At 49.6% G+C, this 19106-nt stretch overlaps 2 protein-coding genes across 2 annotated transcripts; both read right to left on the bottom strand.

The window, feature by feature from the left end:
* Positions 1-2899: 2899 nt before the first annotated feature.
* CCDC194 (coiled-coil domain containing 194) lies at positions 2900-8107 on the bottom strand (the record flags this gene model as incomplete). The annotated part of the gene is made up of 4 exons (XM_081075455.1): positions 2900-5508; positions 6061-6193; positions 6581-6677; positions 7778-8107. 4 exons carry the CDS (start codon positions 8105-8107, stop codon positions 5364-5366), a joined length of 705 nt encoding a protein of 234 aa, XP_080931581.1. The 3' UTR covers positions 2900-5363.
* Positions 8108-11812: 3705 nt separating this feature from the next.
* Positions 11813-14011, bottom strand: BST2 (bone marrow stromal cell antigen 2; the record flags this gene model as incomplete). The annotated part of the gene is made up of 5 exons (XM_081076671.1): positions 11813-11913; positions 12145-12277; positions 12530-12590; positions 12846-12921; positions 13715-14011. The coding sequence occupies 5 exons, from the start codon at positions 14009-14011 to the stop codon at positions 11902-11904; spliced, it is 579 nt and encodes a 192-aa protein (XP_080932797.1). The 3' UTR covers positions 11813-11901.
* Positions 14012-19106: the final 5095 nt, after the last annotated feature.

Below are 19106 nucleotides of genomic sequence, written 5' to 3' on the forward strand. Positions count from 1 at the left end.
GAGGACATCTTCCATTTTCTTCGATGGGGGCCATATAGGCAGGGTGAATTCATGGTTACGATTTAGAGCCCTGGAGTTAAGTTTTGGCTGTGCCACCTACCACCGTGTGACCTCAGGCAAGTGATTTCTCCTTGAGCCTCAGTTTTCTCCTATCTAAAGTGGAGGTAACATCACCAGTTGTAAAACACTTATTACAGTGCCTGGCACACATTCAGCCTTAATAAATGGTGGCACTTTTTTAAAGTGAGAGGGGCTGGATCATGGACAGCCTCTGATGCCAAGAGGAGGAACTGAGACACAGGGGAAGAGCACTTCCTCCAGGTATTGTTCCGGGCTTGTGGGAGCACAGGGGAAAGGGAGCATGACAGGAGAAGAGCTCAGGTATGGGGGCAGTGCCTGGGCCAACGCCAAGAGGTGTGACAGTCTTGATATCTTACGATCATCCTGGCTATTCTTCATGATCTATTGAATGTGTTACATATATGTATATATGAGCATGATGTGTGTTGTCAAGGAAAAAGAAAGCAACCACAAACTCCCAGAAAAGTAAAAAGCCACCCTAGATGGTACTGAGGGTGCTACAATTTTGAGCAATTGTTACAATGTCAGAATAAGAGTCTTAATATGCATACTAATGTCTTGTCGAGCTCAAAAATAACGTTCTGTTTCTTTTTGGCAAATTGCTTTTTGGCAATTTAATCCCATATCTTTCATTTGCAATGGTTCTTTTTGGAATAACTTGTTTCAATAGCTAGATTTTTTTTTTAATTAAAAAAGTATTGATGTAATTTCCTCTATTTGCTCAACATCATGTCTTCAGGATCTGTTGATTCCTTTTGCCTGCTGGTAAGGTTTTCACCGCATACAATACCATAATAATTATCAATGGACATTTAGAGTTTTAAAATTTTGTTCCAATGAACAAAATAAAATTTGATATCAAATCCCCACAAATGAAATTAATGCTTCCCCAAGCAGTCGTATTTTACATTTCGACAGCTGTCACCAGTTTGTCTTCCAAAAAGCTTGTTTCCACTGACAGCCCTGTCAGCAGTGTCTAAAATCTCTAAAAACAGACTTTCTGAACACATGTTTGCCTATGCCTGGCCAGAAAAATTCCAGAGGGAGGACGCAAGTGACTGATCCTCAGATTCACACGAGGTCAGTTGTGTTGGCCCTGATATATGTTCGGTTTTTTTCCTGAAAACAATTTGTTATGCTCACAGGAAATTTTGTGCATGAATCTCTCTAAATTCCCTCAGAAGTTCATCCCAAAATTAGACTTTGATTTTAAACGTTTTTCCCCCCAAATTAAAAACAATCAATTTGGTTTTATTTGTTTGTTTGGGCGGAGAAGGGAAAACTGTCATGAAGAAATCAACCCCATTTCACTATCTGAAAATGAACACTGAAGCCCTCCTGGAGAAATGAGACTTCAAAAAGGTGTTTGAGGAAGTGGTAAAGAAAATTTTCAACAAAGTTCAGACCCTCCACATTTACGCCAATGTATTTGGTTTTTGGTTAAATTCAAGTGAAATTAAGTTTTGTAGTTTTGCGGGTGACAGAAGAGGCAGAGAACACTTTGCAAAGGAACAGCCTGTTCTTTCTGGGCCTCTGTGTTCCTAGCTAAAAAAAAAAAAAAAAAAGGTGACCCACTTTCTTAACTGGGGGGCCAACGAGTTCAGGCTGCACTGTCCCAGGTGCCCTCTGCTCACAGCTACTCCAGGGTTTCCCATTCAGTCCTCCCATTCCTGTCTCTGTGGCAGCAGCGGGAGGGACCCAGGAGGGTGTACTGGGACAGGGGTGTGGACACAGAGACAAGGAGAGACTCATAGACAGAGAGATAGAGACTTTGAGTGGCTATTAGACAGGCAAAGAGACAGAGGCAGAACAGTGGAAGGTCAGGCCAGGGGCTGGCCCTGTGGGGTGGGAGGTAGGTGGGGTCTGGGAGGCAGGGCCCACCACGGAGTGCTATTTGTTCCCCTGGACAGCTGGGGAGCCTTGGTGCAGACGAGGCCTTGGCCTGTTCTCCTCAAGTCACCCCCAATCCTACGGGCCTCCCCAGGCGTTCAAAGCCCCCAACCTCTGCCCTCTCTCCCACCCCAACTCTCTGACACCAGATCTGACTGCACCCTTCCTGCTCACACACCTGCCATGTCTCCCCATTTCCATCCATCTCCGGAGCTGAGTTTCCGGGGTCCCGCAGGTATGGTCAAGATGGAGCCAGCAGAATAAGTGAATAATAATGATAATGTTTTAGGGCCGTGTATAGCTTTGAGCCCAGCCCTTTCCAGGGATCAGCCCTTGAATCCCACAGCTGCGTAGTGAGGGGTCTTAAATTAGACAAAGGCTTGTCTCCTGGTCTCCAGCTCTGGCTGACTCCAGAGGGAGAACCATTTCCTGCTCATTTCTGAATTTCCGCCAGTGTTAGGGGGTTCTTAGACCCACCCTTAGCATCAAACTCTGCACCTCAAACAGGCGGCAAACGGGCCGCAGGCTGGGGCGACCCCTGGTGGCCGACAGCAGAACACAAAGGCCAGACCCTCGTATTCCTCCCCTCAGCCTCCCCTCCTCCTGGGGGTCGGGGCTCTCCACTTCCCTAACAAGGTGGGCCCCCCTCTCAGGTAAAGGCCCTGATCAGGCACCTCCAAGCCCCAGGTGAGTGGAGGGGATAATGAGCAAGACTGGCTGAGGGGGGGGGGATCAGAGTTCCAAGGGCTCCCACTTCCCTCCTTACACCAGTCTCAAGAATTTTTCAAAACAAAATTTAATTTTTAAAGGTAATACATGGGCATGCTTTTTAAAATGCAAACTTTACAAAAAAGATATACAGAGAAACATACAGAGACTGCCTCTCCCACCACAGCTGTGGCCCGCTGGTTCCCGCCGCAGAGGCCACAGCTGTGACTAGTGTTTCCTTTGGAAATATTTGAATAAAGTCTCCCGCCGCCTTGCATTTAAAAAAAATGTACACGAATTATTGTTCTTCTGCTTTTTACATTTCTGTGTCTCCAAGAAGATCTGCTTTGGCTTTTTAAATAGTTGTGTAATATTCCACCGCGTGGAAGCACAGACACTCATTTAAAGCCCCCTATTGGCGGACGTTGCGGTTTCCAGTTTTTTGCACTTACCAACAATATGGTAATAATCTCCTCATCCCCTCTCTCCTTTTTAAAAGTACATTTTAAATTTTGGAATAGTTTTAGATTTACAGAAAATTTGCAGAGCTAATACAGAGTCCCTGACTAGCCCGCACCCAGCTTTGTTAACATCTTAACATATACCATGATTCCTTTGTCAAAACTAACAAATTAACCTTAGTAAATTACTATTAACTAAACTCTAGACTTTCTTTGATTTACCCACTAAGTGTTTTTTTTTGTTGTTCCGGAATTCAACCCAGGATTCTGCATTGTATTTAGTCCATCATTTTGTACCCATGTAAATATAGTTGTAGAAAATTACTAGGGAGAACTGATAGGTCAAACAGTATGTGCACTTCGAATTCTGAGAGATTCAGAAAACTGCCTTCTCGGGTGGTCGTACCCGAGCATTTCCACCAGTACTCTGTGAGAGTGCTTATTTCCCCATAGCGGTGCCAACACAGTGTAGTCACAAACTTTTAATTTGTTTTTATTTTTATCTTTGCTAAATTAATTGGTAGAAAGTGATACCACATTATTTCTTCAATTTGCATTTCTTTTCCAGGAGTGAGGTTGGGCACCTTTTTTGGTATGTTTCTACAAACTGACTGTCCATGTTCTTTGTCCATTTTTCTACTGAGTTGTTTTTTGAACTTTTAATTTATAAGAGCTCCTTACATAATATGGAAATCAGTTTATTCCTGGGTATAAAAAAACTATCTGAAAATGGATCTTTCTTTTCTTCCAAAGGATTTTCTAGCTAGTTATTTATGTATAGAAAAGTTTCAGTTAATTCTCTTGGGTTTTCTATATATAAAATCATACCACCAGCAGGTAATACTATTAGGTTGGTTTTTTTCTGATGCATTCCTGCCCAAAATGCCAACCTAAAACTAATCATAAGGAAACATCACACAAACTCAAACTCTTCTGACTGCACAAAATGACTGGCCTTGGCTTTTAAAAAATGCCAATATCATGAAAAACAAAGACAGACTGAGGAATGTTCCAGATGAAAGAGACTTGACAAATATAATGTGTGAGCCGGTATACTCTTTTGTTATAAAGGACATTATCAGAACAGTTGGAAAAATCTGTTTAAAGTCTGCAGATTAGATAACAGTATTTTATCAGTGTCCATTTCCTGATTTTCATAACTGACCATAAGTATGTGAGAGAATTCCTTGTTTTTAGGAAATGCAGCATACTCAAGTATTTATGGCTAAAGAAACATCATTTCTGCAAGTTTTTCGTAAAGAAGAGAGAGGTGCCCAGGAGTTCTCTGTATTCTCCTGCCAATTATTCTGTAAGTCGGAAGTTATATCAAATATACAGGTAAAAAACAAAGATAACATGAAATTGAGCTATGTGAAAGTGTTATTTCAATTAGTTTTGATCTGTATAAACAGTGCTTTCATATGATCCAACCTATGAATTCTCTTCCTCTTTTCTAATATTTGTACCTCATTTCTTTTTCTTGTCTAATTGGCTAGTACCCCCAGAACAATATTAAATACTTGACAGTGGTTCTCACCTTGGCCCCGATTTTGATGGCCTTTTCAGAACTTTTTTCATTTGACCCTTTAATACAGTGAATTTATTAACAAACTGCTGAATACTGAACCATGCCTGCATTTCAGGCATAAGTTCCTTTTGTTGTGGTGTATTTTTAAAAAATGTGTCACTTGATCCTCTTTGCTAAAATTCCATTTGGGAGTTTTGTACCATTCTCACAGGAAGAGGAGTCTGTAGTTTCTCATTGTGCCATCATTGTAGTTTTTGGTGTCAAGGATAAGCCAAATCTCTAAACATGATTCCAATCATTCATTTTACAGACGAGGTAAACTGAGGCCCAGAGAGAAGTGACCTCTCCAGGTCACTCCCCAGCCAGGACTGGACCCTAAGTCCTCATGTCTGTGGGATGAGGACAAAACTATCAGTAGAGAGGACTTAAGTCCCAGATCAGCACTATCTCACTGGATGACCAAATGGGCCTCAGTTTCCCCATCTGTAGTCTGTATAATAATCACTAGATGGTCGGGAAGAGAGGGTCGAGTCTTCTTTCTGCCTAGTTTCCTTCCAGAGTGGTTCCTGAGCGTTGATGGATGTCGACTGGGCATCTCATCCAGCGTGGGCACCTCTAGACATGTTCCCACGGGGCTCCCACAGGATCTGTCCTCCTGGCCTGGAGCCTCCATCCTGGGAGAGGGCTGACTCACCTCATGAGCGCCTCGCCGGCCGTCGGCAGCCCCCCGAGGGTCTGGGGCGAGAACGAGAGCGGGTGTTGGGCCGGGGTCGGGACCCGGAGCGGGGCCGGGGATGCGGCACTCTGCGCTGAGGGTCCATCTCGGCTTCCAGGGCTTTACTGCCGGGGAGGAAAGGCTTGTCAGCACTTGGACTCCCGACCCCGGAGAATCCCCAGCACTGTTCCGCCCCTCTGGGAACCACACTCCCCAGAAATCCCCATCCCCCCAGTATCCCCATCCTTTCTCCACCCCTGGCTATTCCCAGGACCCTTCACCAGAGACTCACTGCCCCTTCCCCAGAAGCTCCTCTCCAGACCCTTTAGCCCCTCTCTCGATAGCCCCTTTTCCTTGCACCCTTCCTTTAGCCCCTTTTCCTTGCACCCTTCAACCACCCTCCCAGGGCCCCCCATATGTGCCCGACCCCAGGGACCCACGCCTCTAGAGTGCCAGCCCCAACCTGGGGATTCCCTCTCCCAGAGTGCCCACCCGGCTCACCCACCCTAGTCTCTAATTACAGGACCCTCACTATGACCCTCCCCTCACAAATCTCCCCAAGGCCCCGCCCACATGATCCCGCCCCCTGTGGTGATTGGGCAAAAAGAACGAAGTCTTGCGCAACCATTGGCCTCTCACTCCGCCCGTCCACAGCCCTGGGCCCGCCCCTTACTCACACGCGCTCGAGCAGCACCGCCTCCCGGGCTGCGCATGCTCCGCCCTCGGCCTCGGCTGTGCGGGCTTGCTGCTGCGCCTCTTCCAGCAGCCTAGCCGACTCGGTGGCTGCCGCCTCCCATCGCGCCAGGGCCTCTGCGGGCGCAGCGGGTGGGGTCAGGCGGGAGACCAGGCTCCCAACCCCGCGTGCGCCGGCGTCTGAGTTTATAGTCTGCCTATTATTTGCGTGCTTTGCTTTATTTTAATTACATTTATGTGCTGTTTACCTGGCCTTTGCGTGTCATTTGCATAGCTTTTCATAGGTTTGCATTGCTTTTGGAACTCGTTTACATAGCGTTTGCGTATTTTGTTGGATTTAGGTTTTTATGACCTTTGCAATTATGTGCATTTCTTTCATAAGTTTTCTCATTCATTTGCGCGTTGTTTGCATTACTTTGTACCTATATGTCGTTTGCATAGCTAGGAGACTTCTAGGCTCCTCCCACTTCTAGCCCTGCCCAGTACCCTTGCGCGCCAACACACCTGTCAGCGCCCCGTTCTCGGCCCCCATCTGGGTCCCCTGTGCCTTGGCTTCGTCCATCTCAGTCTTCAGTGTCATTAGTTGGGTCTGAAGCCGGCTCTGTGAAGTGAAGGGGAGGTGAGGGGTGGTCCGGGGAAGGAAGGAATAAATTGGCCCTGCCCTTTCTAGGGGAGACCGAGACGACACTGAATGTCTTTTGGGGTCCTGTAGTTGTAACAGAAGTGGCTGCTGAAGTCTGGGGTACTGCGTGGTTACAGCTGCCTGCGTGGAAGGAGGTCTCTGCCCAGGTCCACCGGCCCCAACCCCTAGCCATCAAGATATGGAGACGGTTTAGCGCTGGTTCCAAGTCCAGCTACATCTAGACTAGCTGGCTGGGGTTTCAAACAAACACAAGCCCGTTTACTGGTTGACAGTGATTGGGTTGGTGGGGTAAGACTGTCACCTCTGTGAGACATTCTGCAAAACAACTGGCCTGGCCTCAGAGCATCTTCCATCACTAGGCAGAATCAGAATTTGAACCCAGGGCAGGCTGCTTTTAACTTCAGCTGCCCCAGACCCTTCCCTTAGGCGGGCGGGAAAGGGGTAAAGGGTCTTTTTTGATTTCTAAAATTCACACACTTCTCAACCTTTGCTGGGCCCAGTTCAGAGAGGCACACAGTAGTTAATAAATGTGAGTGGGTTGGGACTTTGAGGATAATTCTTCTGCGAGGCTCAGGGCTGGGAAGGGTTACAGAAGGGTTTGAAGGGGGTGGCCAGAAGAAAAGGGAGGACCTGGCTGGTACCTCCTCCAAGAAGCCAACTTTAGCCTCCTAATTACAGGTGACATGAATGTCCCTATCCCGAAATAGGGCTGCTGGACACCGGCTGGGGGGGAGAGGCGGGGGAGCCCTGGGGGCAGGATAAAACAGGGCCTCTGCAGGTAGGCTTAGGGGTCTGGGATCCACTAGACTTAAGGGTCTAGTCACCACCACTTATTTAGCAAATAGCAGAGGACAGTGGGGCCTTTTAGATCAGAAGATGGACTCAAGGGTGAACTGGCATTGTAGGAAAGAGTTGGAAGGTGTTATGGGGCTCTTCTCATTCCTACTGAAGAACTAGGAAAACCAAGGCACGGAGAGGGGAGCAATCCCTGGGTGGGTATGTGCAGGCTCTTTCCCCTCACATTCCGGATGTCCTAGCACCCAGCCCTGCCCACCTACCTGGCGGCCCTCACAGGCCCTTAGCGCCTCCTCCAGCCCCCGACGGGCACTCTCGGTCTGGTCCAGCTGCCTAACCAGAGCCTCTTCGCGTTTGGCAGCCTCTGCCAGCTGGCGCAATAGCTCCTCGATCTCCGGCGCCGGATCCCCTGGAGCCGCTGTGGCATTGGCGCCTGGCTCCCGCTCTGGACACCGAGACCCCCGGGAGGCCGCGGCGGCCAGATTCCAGGCCAGCAGGGCTGCCCCGGCTGCAGCCGCCGCCAGGAACACCGCGGCTCCGCACAGGGCAAGCACCCGCCAGGCGCGTCCTGGCTCTGGCCCCAGCTCGGCCATGCCGCTGTCCACAGCTCTGTCCCCAGACGGCCACGAGTATTTAATTGGCACCTTGGGGATCCAGGACACCCACGGTTCCGCCCAGCCTGGCTGTGGCTTCTCAAGTCCATTGGGAGGGGTTGGGCCCCCGCTTGGGGCCAGACCAGGCTACCCAAGCCCAGGACAGGACTGGGGGTCCTGGGTTCCAGTCCTGCCTCTGCCTCCTGCGTGCAGACCTCTGAGCTTCAGTTTGCCCCTCTGTGAAGTGGGGATGGCAGTAGGTCCTGCCCCACAGGGCTTAGTGGCAATCACATGAGCACATCCACACAAAGCACCCATCAACACTGCTTGGTGAGGGCCTAAGGACATATTGTCCCCATTCTGTTTATGGAGAAACTGAGGCCGTTAGATGAAAGGCTACTCGGCCAACTGAAGTCGGCTTGGCTCAGGGTGTCACACTTTCTGTGACTAGCTGTGAGGGCCAGAGGGTAGACACAAGGGTGGACCGGCCCCATCTTCCTGTTCGTTCTCCACTGGGCAGCAAGGGGGCGATCGTACGACGTGAATCAGATCTAGTTTCCGTTCCTCTCAGAATCAAATCTCTTCCCCCTCCCGGCTGTATCTCACCCTCCTCCATCCTCTTCTTCTTCCTTCCCCTTCAAGCCCCCTATCGTGTCTTTGACGTCATTTCCTCCTCCTGGGCCCCGTCCAGCTCTCACTGTTCTTGGGGGCAAGCGCCTTCATTCGCCATGGCCTTTGCATTGGCTGTTCCCTCTGCTAGAGCGCCTTCCTCTCCTTCTGTACCCAACTCTCCCCCTTTCTCCCATCCACCTGTGTGTCCCCTCCTCCAAAATTCTTCCTTTCTCCACTACCTCAGTCCTCTTTTGATGAGTTCTTTCAGCTCTGCTGTAATTTTCCGTTGTTTTACTGATTCCCAGATGCCTCCCCTAGCAGACTGGGTGAGCCCCTAAAGAGCAAAGCCTGCATCAATCTGATTCCCACTGCCTCAGCCTGGGCCTGGCACCCGGTAGTTGTGTAGGAAAATGTGAGCTGACTGAACACTATAAACTCTCAGTGTCCCCCCATTCTACACGAATAAATAGGAGCCCAAAGAGACCAAGTCTCAGGCCAGAGGCACACAGCAGCCGCTGGTCACTGCTTGATTCCTGCTGGAGCTGGAACCCTGGGGGGACAGAGCCAGGAGTGCAGTTTCCAGGCTCTCGGCCTCACGTGGAAAGGTGCTGGCTCGGGTAGTAAATGTCCATCAACTGTGATTGGATGGCCATCAGCTGTGGCTAGTTGGCTGTCAGCTGTAACCAGTGAGCCATTGGCCACTAATATAACTGCCGTGGCTACGCTAGCTGCGGATGGTGGCTAGCAAGCGGGGATTGCAGTTAGCAGGGCGGATTGCGGATTGCGGATTGCGGATTGCGGATTGCATACAGGCGCAGATTGCAGTTGGCAAGTGAGGTTGGTTGGCAGAAAAGCGGACGGCGGGTTGTGGATCGTGTGGCTCTTGCTTTCTGTGTCTCTAATCCAGCCGCCAGCGAGAATATTGTGGTGTGACTCCCCTATCTATGGCTTTGTGGGTGTTCCTTTTTGGCCTCACCATATCCTGCGTTCTTATGTGGGGAGCAGGAGCTGAGACCACACATGACACCCTGCATGACAAACCCCCACAGACCTTCCTTCTCAACCCTTGGCTCCTGGCTCCGTTGATTCCAGCCAGCAAAGGAAGTGGGGCATTTTTAGAAAGGAGAGAAGTTTATATCTGGGCCATAGTGCGGGGGGTTGGGGGAAGAAACTGAGTAGGTTGAATCCATCTTATTGGGCAAACATATACCCCTTCATCAGTGAAACACAGCCCAAGATGGGAGCGGAAGTGGAGTATGGTGGGGGGAGGGTATTAAGGATGAGGTCGCCTGGTCATGTGCTAAGCGTTTGCTTCCTAGAAATCATAGGAACCTGCTGGAAGCCAAAGGTTCAAATGCCTCAGCAGCTGAGAGCCCTGAACAAATCCAGGCATTTCTCTGGACCTGTTTCCTCATTTATTAGATGGGGCTATTGGTGGCAAATGAAATGACTCAGTCATGGTAAAAGGGACCCCACGAGCTCCTAATGACCCCTCCTGCAAGCTGGGGACACAGAAGTGGGGGGCACTTGAGCCTTGCCCTCTAGGGCAGAAGTTCTCACCCAAGGTGATTCTGACCCCCAGGGGACACTTGGTAATGCCTGCATTTTATGTTGTCGCAACTTGGGGATAGGGGGTGATAGGCATCTAGTAGGTGAAGACCAGGGATGTTGCGTGACATCCTATCCATCTAGGGCAGCCCCCAGTGCAGAGAGCACTCCAGCCCAAACTTCAACAGTGCTGAGGTTGAGAAACCCTGCCCTAGAATGTCAGCGTGAGGCAAGAAATTGACAAGGTCCATGCACAGAGAAATGGTCAGGGAGGGTGGAGCGTGATGAGCAAGGGGGAGGGAAGAAATAAGAGGGCCAGGGGGACCTGTGGCAGGGATGGTGTTTGGGGTCCCTGGGTGAACGGTAGGAGCCATGGAGGAGCAGTCTGTTGACCATCTGGGCTGGGGACCATGGGACCTGAAGGCAGTGCAGAATTCTGGGCAGATGTAAGGATCCTGGTCGCAGGGCGAGGGCCAGGGCCAGGAAATTGCCTGGACAATACAGTGGGACCTCGGTTTTCTAACATAATCTATTCCGGAAGACCGCTCAAATTCTGAAACGTTCGAACACAGCCGACAGCTAGGCCTCAGGATCTTGCACTCAGCGGAAGCTGCTTGATATGTTTGATTTTCGAGGCTTGTTTGAAAACCGAAGCATTTACTTCCGGGTTTACAGAGTCCATAAACTGAAATGTTCGTCAATGGAGACGTTTGAAAACCGAGGTACCACTGTAGTTGGGATTCCAGGAGAACTTAGAGGAAAATAACAAAGGACCAAGAGATTATGGGGCATAGAAAAATTCAAGCAAGTGTGTTAAGGGCCTATCGGGATAGTGGCCCTTCATTTTGGAGAAGCGACTCTCTGGAAGAGAGGTTCCCAGAGCTGGGTACTGCAGGACGAAGAGTGTAGGTGATAAAGGACATTGTGACAAAGGCCTGGCCTGGGTGTGTCTGCAGAGCCAGGTTTGAATTCCAGCCCTGTACTTTCCATGGGAGGGGATTAGGAACCAGGACAAAGTGTCCTTCTCAGCGTAGCCTCTGTTTCCTCATTGGCACCATGGGCATCAGAAGAGTCGTGAGGAGCCCAGAGGAGGGCGCCGAGCACTCAGTGCTCTTGACAAGAATGTACAGTCCTTTAAGATGATCCTAGCGGAAAAGAAGGCTAGTAGGCAGTGGGGTGGTACCTGTCTAAACCCCATGGTTTCCTGGGAACATTCTGGAATGGGGAAAGCTGGGTGTAGATGTCAACGGGTCCCAGATACTTGAGGGTGACACAATGACACTCCAGGAACTTCAGAGTAAGGTCTTGCCCCCCAAAAGTGGTGTTTATTTTTTGGAGCCCCCCCCCAAAAAGACAAAACGTGACCTTCCAGGAACTGTGAGAGCAATACGCAGATGACCTCTCCCACATGACCTCCCCGGCTTGGGGGTAGGGGGTTGGGGAGGCAGCCCTGGGCCAACTCTGATACTTCGCCACCCCCAAGGCTGCCATATAGACCCCTCAGAGCTGTCCCATGAACCACCCTGTCACCAGGCTCCTTCCTCTCCCTCTGCTGTCCCCTCCCCGCAACCGTGCTGCTGTGTGGCCCCTCTGGATTGGGCAGGACAGGGAAGCCGAGCCGGAACCAGACCAGTCTAGGTTGTGGCCTAAGAGACATCATAAGAGGGACTCAGGGCAGACTCGAGGCAGACAGCACACGGGGCCCTGCCCCCCCCCTAAAGCCCGCCCCATTCCAGGGCCCCTCCCTCCTCACTGTGTTTCCTCTCCCTTCCCGAGACCCTTCTCCACGCCAGCACCCCACCTCGCAAGCAGGCCCCCTCCCCAGACCCTGACTATCCCTGAATCCCTCCCTCCTCTCCCAGGTGCCCCCTCCTTACCAGGCAGCTTCCTGGGACCTGAGACCAGCAGAGCCCGAGGCTCAGGGTCAGAAGCACATAGATTACCAGGGGGTTGATGGTGTTTCCGGAGCTGGTGGAGCCATTTCTCCCCTCCGAGGATTCATTCTTTTTCCTGGATTGTAGACAGGAACAACTCAGGCAGCTGCCGGACCTGGCTCCACCAGCTGCCCCTCAGAATCTCTCTTCTTCCTCCACCAAGTCGCTGGGGAGGAAAATGGGCAGCTGCCACCCACTGGGTGCCATGAGAGACAAGGCTGGGACTCAAACTTTGTCTTCAGAGCAATGGTAATTTTCCGAGCCCAGTGGGTCCTGGGTCTTGAGGTAGGATGAAGGGGCGATGGCCAGGGGATGGGAGGATCCCGACCTTAGTTGTTTCAGCTCGGTGGTAGTGTCCTGCAGCTTCTGCTTCAATTTCTCGATCTCTCCTAAGGTGGGACAGAATAGGGGGCGCGACGGCACCGTGGCCATGCCCCTCACCTGGCTCCATCCTAGCCCCGCCCTCATCAGGGCCCACCTTGGAAACTTGGAATGTCCGCTCCCACCTCCACTGGATTCTCCACCGGTCCCTTCTGACCGAAACATTGGGACCGCCCCCCCTTTTCCCTCTACCCCCCTGCTCTTCAATACCTGACCCGCCCCTCCAAACCCGTCCGCGGAACCGGACCTTATGTTTTTCTCACCTTGAAGCTCCTGCACTAGTTTCTGCTGCTTGTGGCCCTGAGCCTTCTCCGTCTCCAGGGAATCCGTTAGAGTCACCTGGGACACGAGGGTGTGGGGGGGTGGTTCTGAAACTGGGTTTCGTCCCTGGCCGGGTTGCCTGCTGTTCCTGGGCCCTGGACGCCCGCCCAGTCCGTGGAATCAGAGGGGCTCAGTTCCAAACTCCTTTCAGGGTTCCCTCCAACCCTCTCTCCACCTCAGTCTCCCACTTTGAAGAATGGCGATAACCTCCCACCCTCCCAGGATCACCCATAAGGATATGATCCTTGAAATGGGAGTTTCAAGGCCCTTCACGTGGAATTTGGAGACTCCCCATGCCCAAACCCTAGGAGAAATTTCCAGATCCCCTGAGTTATTGCCCAAGAAGATGTAGAAGTCCCCGCAAACTCAGAAAACGGGGATTTCTGAACCCAAATGAAATGTCCAGTGGGAGTTTCAAGGACCTCCAACGAAGACGCAAGTGAAAGTTCCAGTCTCTTAGGGATGTAGTGTAAGTATCAAGAGCCCCTGCCTTCTGCAGGGCCTGGTGAGGTCCCCACACCAACCCCCAGAGGGGATTTCTGCTACCCCAGACCAACATCCTGGAGTTGGAGATTCGTCCACATTCTAGTGGGGATACTGAGGCCCCTGATTTGGGTATTCTGGGGAGCTTTAAAGCCCCGCCCCACACTGGCACCCTAGAGAGAGGGTAGAGGTCCCCAAACCCTGGTGGAAATCCAGGCTCCCGATATAGGGGCCCAGGGTCAGTTTCAAGGTCTGTCTCCATCTCTACCTAGACCTTTGCCCCACCCTCCCAAGCACAGGGTCCTCTCTAGGAGTGGCAGTAGCTTACCACAGTCTTGTTGCAAGTGGCAGCCTCGATCTCCATCCGTAGTAAGACGTCCTGGGCTTGGGTCAGCTGGCGCTCCAGAAGGTGGGTGAAGTTTCGACACTTCTGCTCTGCTAGGAGGCCATCCTTGCACGCCTCACTGTTGGCCTTGACAGCGAAAATGCTCAAGAATACAAGCAGAATCACTACCACCACGACCAGCATGATCACCGGCCACCATCGCTGCTTGTGGTCCCCCAACTCTGAATTCAACCTGTCATCCATGGACACCGGCCTGTAGTGGCATGAAATGGGTGCCATCCAGATCTGCCTTGGGATGTAGGGAGCTTGGGTGGGAGTCAGAGGATGAAACTGGAACCTTCTGCCGGATGGGGCTGCCCCCTTATTAGCATAGGAGCCAGCCTGACCAATGAATGACAAGTTCTGAGAGATTACAATCCTGTGCCTCTTCACTTAGAGGTTCTTGTACGGGATTCTGGAGGAAGAGGGGGAAGTTTAGCTTTCAGTTTCAGTTTCCCAGAAAAGAGGTGCGTTGATTCTGCCAAAACAAGTGTGGCTGTTCTGGGCTGAGTGACGGACAACCTGTGAGCTTTTGTGGGAGGGGAGTTGCCTGGGACACCCAATGCAAGTTCTGGCACTTCTCCTTTGTTCCTGAGGGTGACGATTGCAGTTACTGAACAGCTAGGGCATGCCAGACTTGTGTTCCTCTCTACTCCAACTTGAAGAGGCAGAGGCCTTCATTGGTCCAGTCCCCAGCTGGGGAAACTGAGGCTGAGAGGTGGACAGGGGACAGGCAGGGCCTGAGTCTGATCCAAGAGGCTGGGTTTTATGTTCAGAGGTCTCCGTGGTGACCCAGCAGAGGTTCACGTAGCATCCCTGCTGCCACGGAGGGGACCATAGGGAGCCATGGAGTGTGTCAAGGAAGGACTGTAGCCTGCCCAAGCTGGGAGCCGCGTGGGATGGGCCCACGTGACCAATGCTGCAGTTCCGCACTTGGCCACCAGGTGCCGCCCGAGCCAACAAACAAGGACGTCCTGGTGACCTGTGCTGGCTCCTGCTCCCACTTCTAGAATCTGCCCCTGCCATCGCAGGAGGCCAAGTTTCATTATCCAATCGTCTATCGATGGGCATTTCAGTTGTTTCCATATTTTGGCTATTGTGAATAGCACTGCAATAAACATAGGGGTGCTTATATTTCTCTGAATTAGTGTTTTGGATTTTTTTGGATCGATACCTATTGTCACGCAACAGCTGGTGCCTATCCCTAAAGAAAGAAGAGTCTGTGGGACTGTTCCTTTCAGGAATTTTGCTTCACCTTTGTGTGTACACTTCATGCCTCTCTGTTTGGCTGTCAAAAGATGGTTGGTCAGCCAATGATGGGTAAGATTTCTCACGGGAGAAACAACCCAAGCCAGGGGGAACCATGTGGTGACCACCAGGAGAACTCACAGGGTCCATAGCGGTGGGCACAGCCCCCACCTTCCCCTGGCTCAAGAGAACTTCTGCCTTCCCACAACCTGCTTGGGAAGTGAATCAGTGATGTGATAACATCAGTTCCCCTTCCATTCTTAATAAGTTTCAGCATAAAGGTTTTGTCCCTGGGGAGGCACATACCATAATCGTTAAGACATCTTGGGACTTTCGATTCTGGCTGTTTGCAGGCAAGGGTGATTGGTTTGAATCAGTTTTCTGGTATGGTGTATGAGACTCACAGACCGTGGAAAAAACAATGCTACTTCCTTGTATGTTTATCAATAAAAGTCAAAAGGTGGCCTGATTTGGGGCTCACAGTCCTTTGAGGCTGCGAGACCCTTGGCCCTCTGTGTTATAATCTTCTTGATTTCTGTTTCTTTCTTAACCCTGCACCTCCCCTTCTCATTCTCTCACCGCCCGTGTTGCACTGGACGCGACAGATACCCAGGAGTGGAATTACTGAGTCATAAGGTAGTTCTATTTTCAATTTTTTGAGGTACTGCCATACTGTTTTCCATAGTGGATGCACCAATCTGCAATCCCACCAACAGTGCACATCCTCGCCAGCACTTGTTGTTTGTTGATTCATTGATGATGGCCATTCTGACCAGGGTGAGGTGGTATCTCATTCACTGTGGGTTTTTTTAAAAAAAATACATTTTCTTCCCACCTTTACAAATTCTTCTGGCTAGACTAATAATCAAATTGACACACAAGACAGATTAACAGGTGAAAATAACCAACTTTATTACATATGACACATGGGGGTGCCATGAGAATATGAAACCCCAGGACAAATTGGGCAGTTGAGGCTTAGATGCCATCCGGAGCTAAGGTGAGGAAAAGTTGTAGTTTGGACTTCATAGGGGAGGAAAGCAATTCACATGGACATGGAAAAGTAAATGTTTGGGGCAGCCAGGTGGCTCAGTTTGGTAGAGTGCAGTGCTCATAACATCAATGTCTCCAGTTTGATTTCCACATGGGCCAGTGAGCTGGGCCCTCCACAACTAGAGTGAAAACAACAGCTTGACTTGGAGCTGATGGGTCCTGGAAAAACACACTGCTCCCCAATAAAAAATTTAAAAATCTACTCTAGTCTTCTTCTATAATAATAGAATTGAATTGTAGCTGGGACATAGCTGCCCAGCTAGGAATCTCCTTTTAAAAAAAAAGACAAAGAAAAGAAAAGAAAATGTTTGGTAAACAAATGTTTGCTGGGCCTTTTTTTTTTTTTTTTTGTATCCCAGGTTATTTATTTATTTATATCTGCCTTCTGGAAGTGCATTGTTCAAGTTCCACTTACAACTCATTTTTTTATCCCTGGTTGTTGAGTCACAAGATCAATTTGCCTTCACATGGGAGTGACAATAATATACCTTTCAAGGGCTTACCTAGGGCTACCTGCACAATATGTCATGAGATGGTAGCCCAAGATCCATCCCAGTTCTCCTTCCCCACATCAGTAAAGTGGGCCCATCATATTGATGAGATAATGTTGACATGTGAAGACTTGCCTTTGGTGCAGGATGCTCTGCAGACTTTGCTGGAACATCTGCAAGTGAGAGGCTGGGTGGAGAACCCACAGAAAATTCAAGGCCCAGGCATCATCATAAAGTTTCTGGGAGTTGCATGGTTGGGTAAGATGCTCATTGTCCCAGGCTTATCCACCCCCTAAGAATGTGTAAGAGGTGCAAGTCTTTGTAAAAGTTTTTGGGTTTTGGAGGACTTTTATTCTCCACCTGGCACAGTGCCTCTGTCCCTTATACTGTCTGGTAAAGAGAGGACATATGTGGGACTGGGGATCAGAGCAGCAAGCTGTCTTTGAGAAGAAAACAAAAACTAGTGAAGCTGATTGGAACTCTGAGCATCTCCCAAGTAGGGCTACCATTTGAGTAGGATGTATCTGTGACTCCAGAATACATGAGTTGGGCACTGTGGCAGAAACAACAGAAGGAGAGAATGCCCTTAGGATTTTGATCCTAACTCTGGAAGGGGGCAGAAACCTGATATACCCCATAGAGCAAAAGTTCTTAGCAGTGTACACAGCACTCTTGCAAGTGGAGCTCTCACAACGGAACAGCATATGGTGGGAAGAACTTCCCTTCCTACCAAGGGATGGGTTAAGAATGTTTTTCCCTGGGCACAGGAGAGAGTCCACTTCCTGGTAGTAAAAGTTGCCAATCTTCCTCTCCTCAAGGCCAGGTGGGCATGTGTTCTTTTTCCCACCGGCACAATTACTTGGCTGCCATCTTTGTTCCCTCCATTGGTGTGGAGGATATTATAGCACACTTAGAAGCCCTTACTTCATTTACCCGGCAAGACTTCTATGATAGCCAACAAAGCCTGCCCTTACTGAACACTGAAATATCTCTAATGAAAGAAAACAATCCTCCAAAATAGGATGGCCTTGGACATTATTACTGCCTCACAAGTAGGCACCTATGCCATTATCTAATCAGAATGTTGTGTGTTCATATCTGATGAGTCTGCTAATGTATCATTTTTATTAAATCACATGAGGACACAAGTGAGTGACCTGAGCCCCAGCCTAGAGGACTTTGAATTAGTGGTTTGGTTCATGGGGTTCTTGGAAGAAATTATTACTTATTTTGGGAATCATTGTCCTAATCTGCGTTTTCTCTCTCTCTCTCTCTCTCTCTCTCTCTCTCTCTCTCTCTCTTTTTAAGATTTTATTGGGGAAGGGCAATGGGACTTTATTGGGGAACAGTGTGTACTTCCAGGACTTTTTTTGAAGTCAAGTTGTTGTCCTTTTAGTCTTATTTGTGGAGGGCGCAGCTCAGCTCCAGGTCCAGTTGCCGTTGCTAGTTGCAGGGGGCGCAGCCCACCATCCCTTGCGGGAGTTGAACCGGCAACCTTGTGGTTGAGAGCCCACTGGCCCATGTGGGAATCAAACCGGCAGCTTTCGGCTTTAGGAGCACGGAGCTCCAGCCACCTGAGTCACTGGGTCAGCCCTAAATATTCTTCTTTTGATCAATCACCTCATCATTTACAAATATTAAGAATATCCTGAGCTCACAGGTCAGACCAAAAAACTGGCAGTGGGCCAACCCATGATATTGTAGAAAATTGGAAAATATAGAAGAGTAGATAATATTTGGTTCCCTACTTTTCTTTTCTTTTCTTTTTTTTTTGGCTTTTGTTGTATCATTTTTAGTCTAATCAGAAGTTCTGAAAGTACAAGTTGATGGAATTGTTTCATGGATCAGGGTGTAATGGGATCCACCATGTCGCGAGAGGGGTGTTATCGCGACAAACATGGCCGCCACCATGGCGCGAGAGGTTAATCGAAGTAAACAAACCTGGGTGTCGCCATGTTGCGCAAGGGGTTTTCTCGCGATAAACCCCCTATTTTTCCATATTTCCCCTCTCGAAGTATGTAAAAGCACATTTCTGTATTAAATACTTTTATAGCTCATTAAAAAACTAATTGTATCTGTCAACAAGTCCTCAAGTTGTCATGGTGTGGAATTAACCCTTGGACATTTGCAAAAGGTGAAAGGATTCATAGATGCTATAAAGTGGGAGAGTGAAGAAACGTTTTTATTAAAGTTAGGAAAAGAGAAAATGCCCACGGCAGTGTCCACAGATGACAGCTGCCACGGGTTGTAAGGAGAGAAACACCAGCGGGGGGTTGGGGGGTTGCCAGGGTACAGTCCATAGTCTGGGAGTGGACAGCTGCACTAAATTCAGGTTAGCTTTTACTTATATAACAAAGGTGGAGTCGGTCAGGCAGGCTTGAGGGCTGACATCCTTCCTGGGGTCTGGTCTGTTTGAAGACGATGTTATCTCTGGACTCTGGACTCAGACTCGGCCATCAAAGCCTGGGACTTTAATGAGTTATTGATATGGGAGAGCCCCCTCACTACAAAAGTTTTAAGCCTCCCTCACTATAGAAATTTTA

The sequence above is a fragment of the Rhinolophus hipposideros genome, assembly GCF_964194185.1.
Source record: "Rhinolophus hipposideros genome assembly, chromosome: 16".
Classification (NCBI taxonomy): Eukaryota; Metazoa; Chordata; class Mammalia; order Chiroptera; family Rhinolophidae; genus Rhinolophus; species Rhinolophus hipposideros.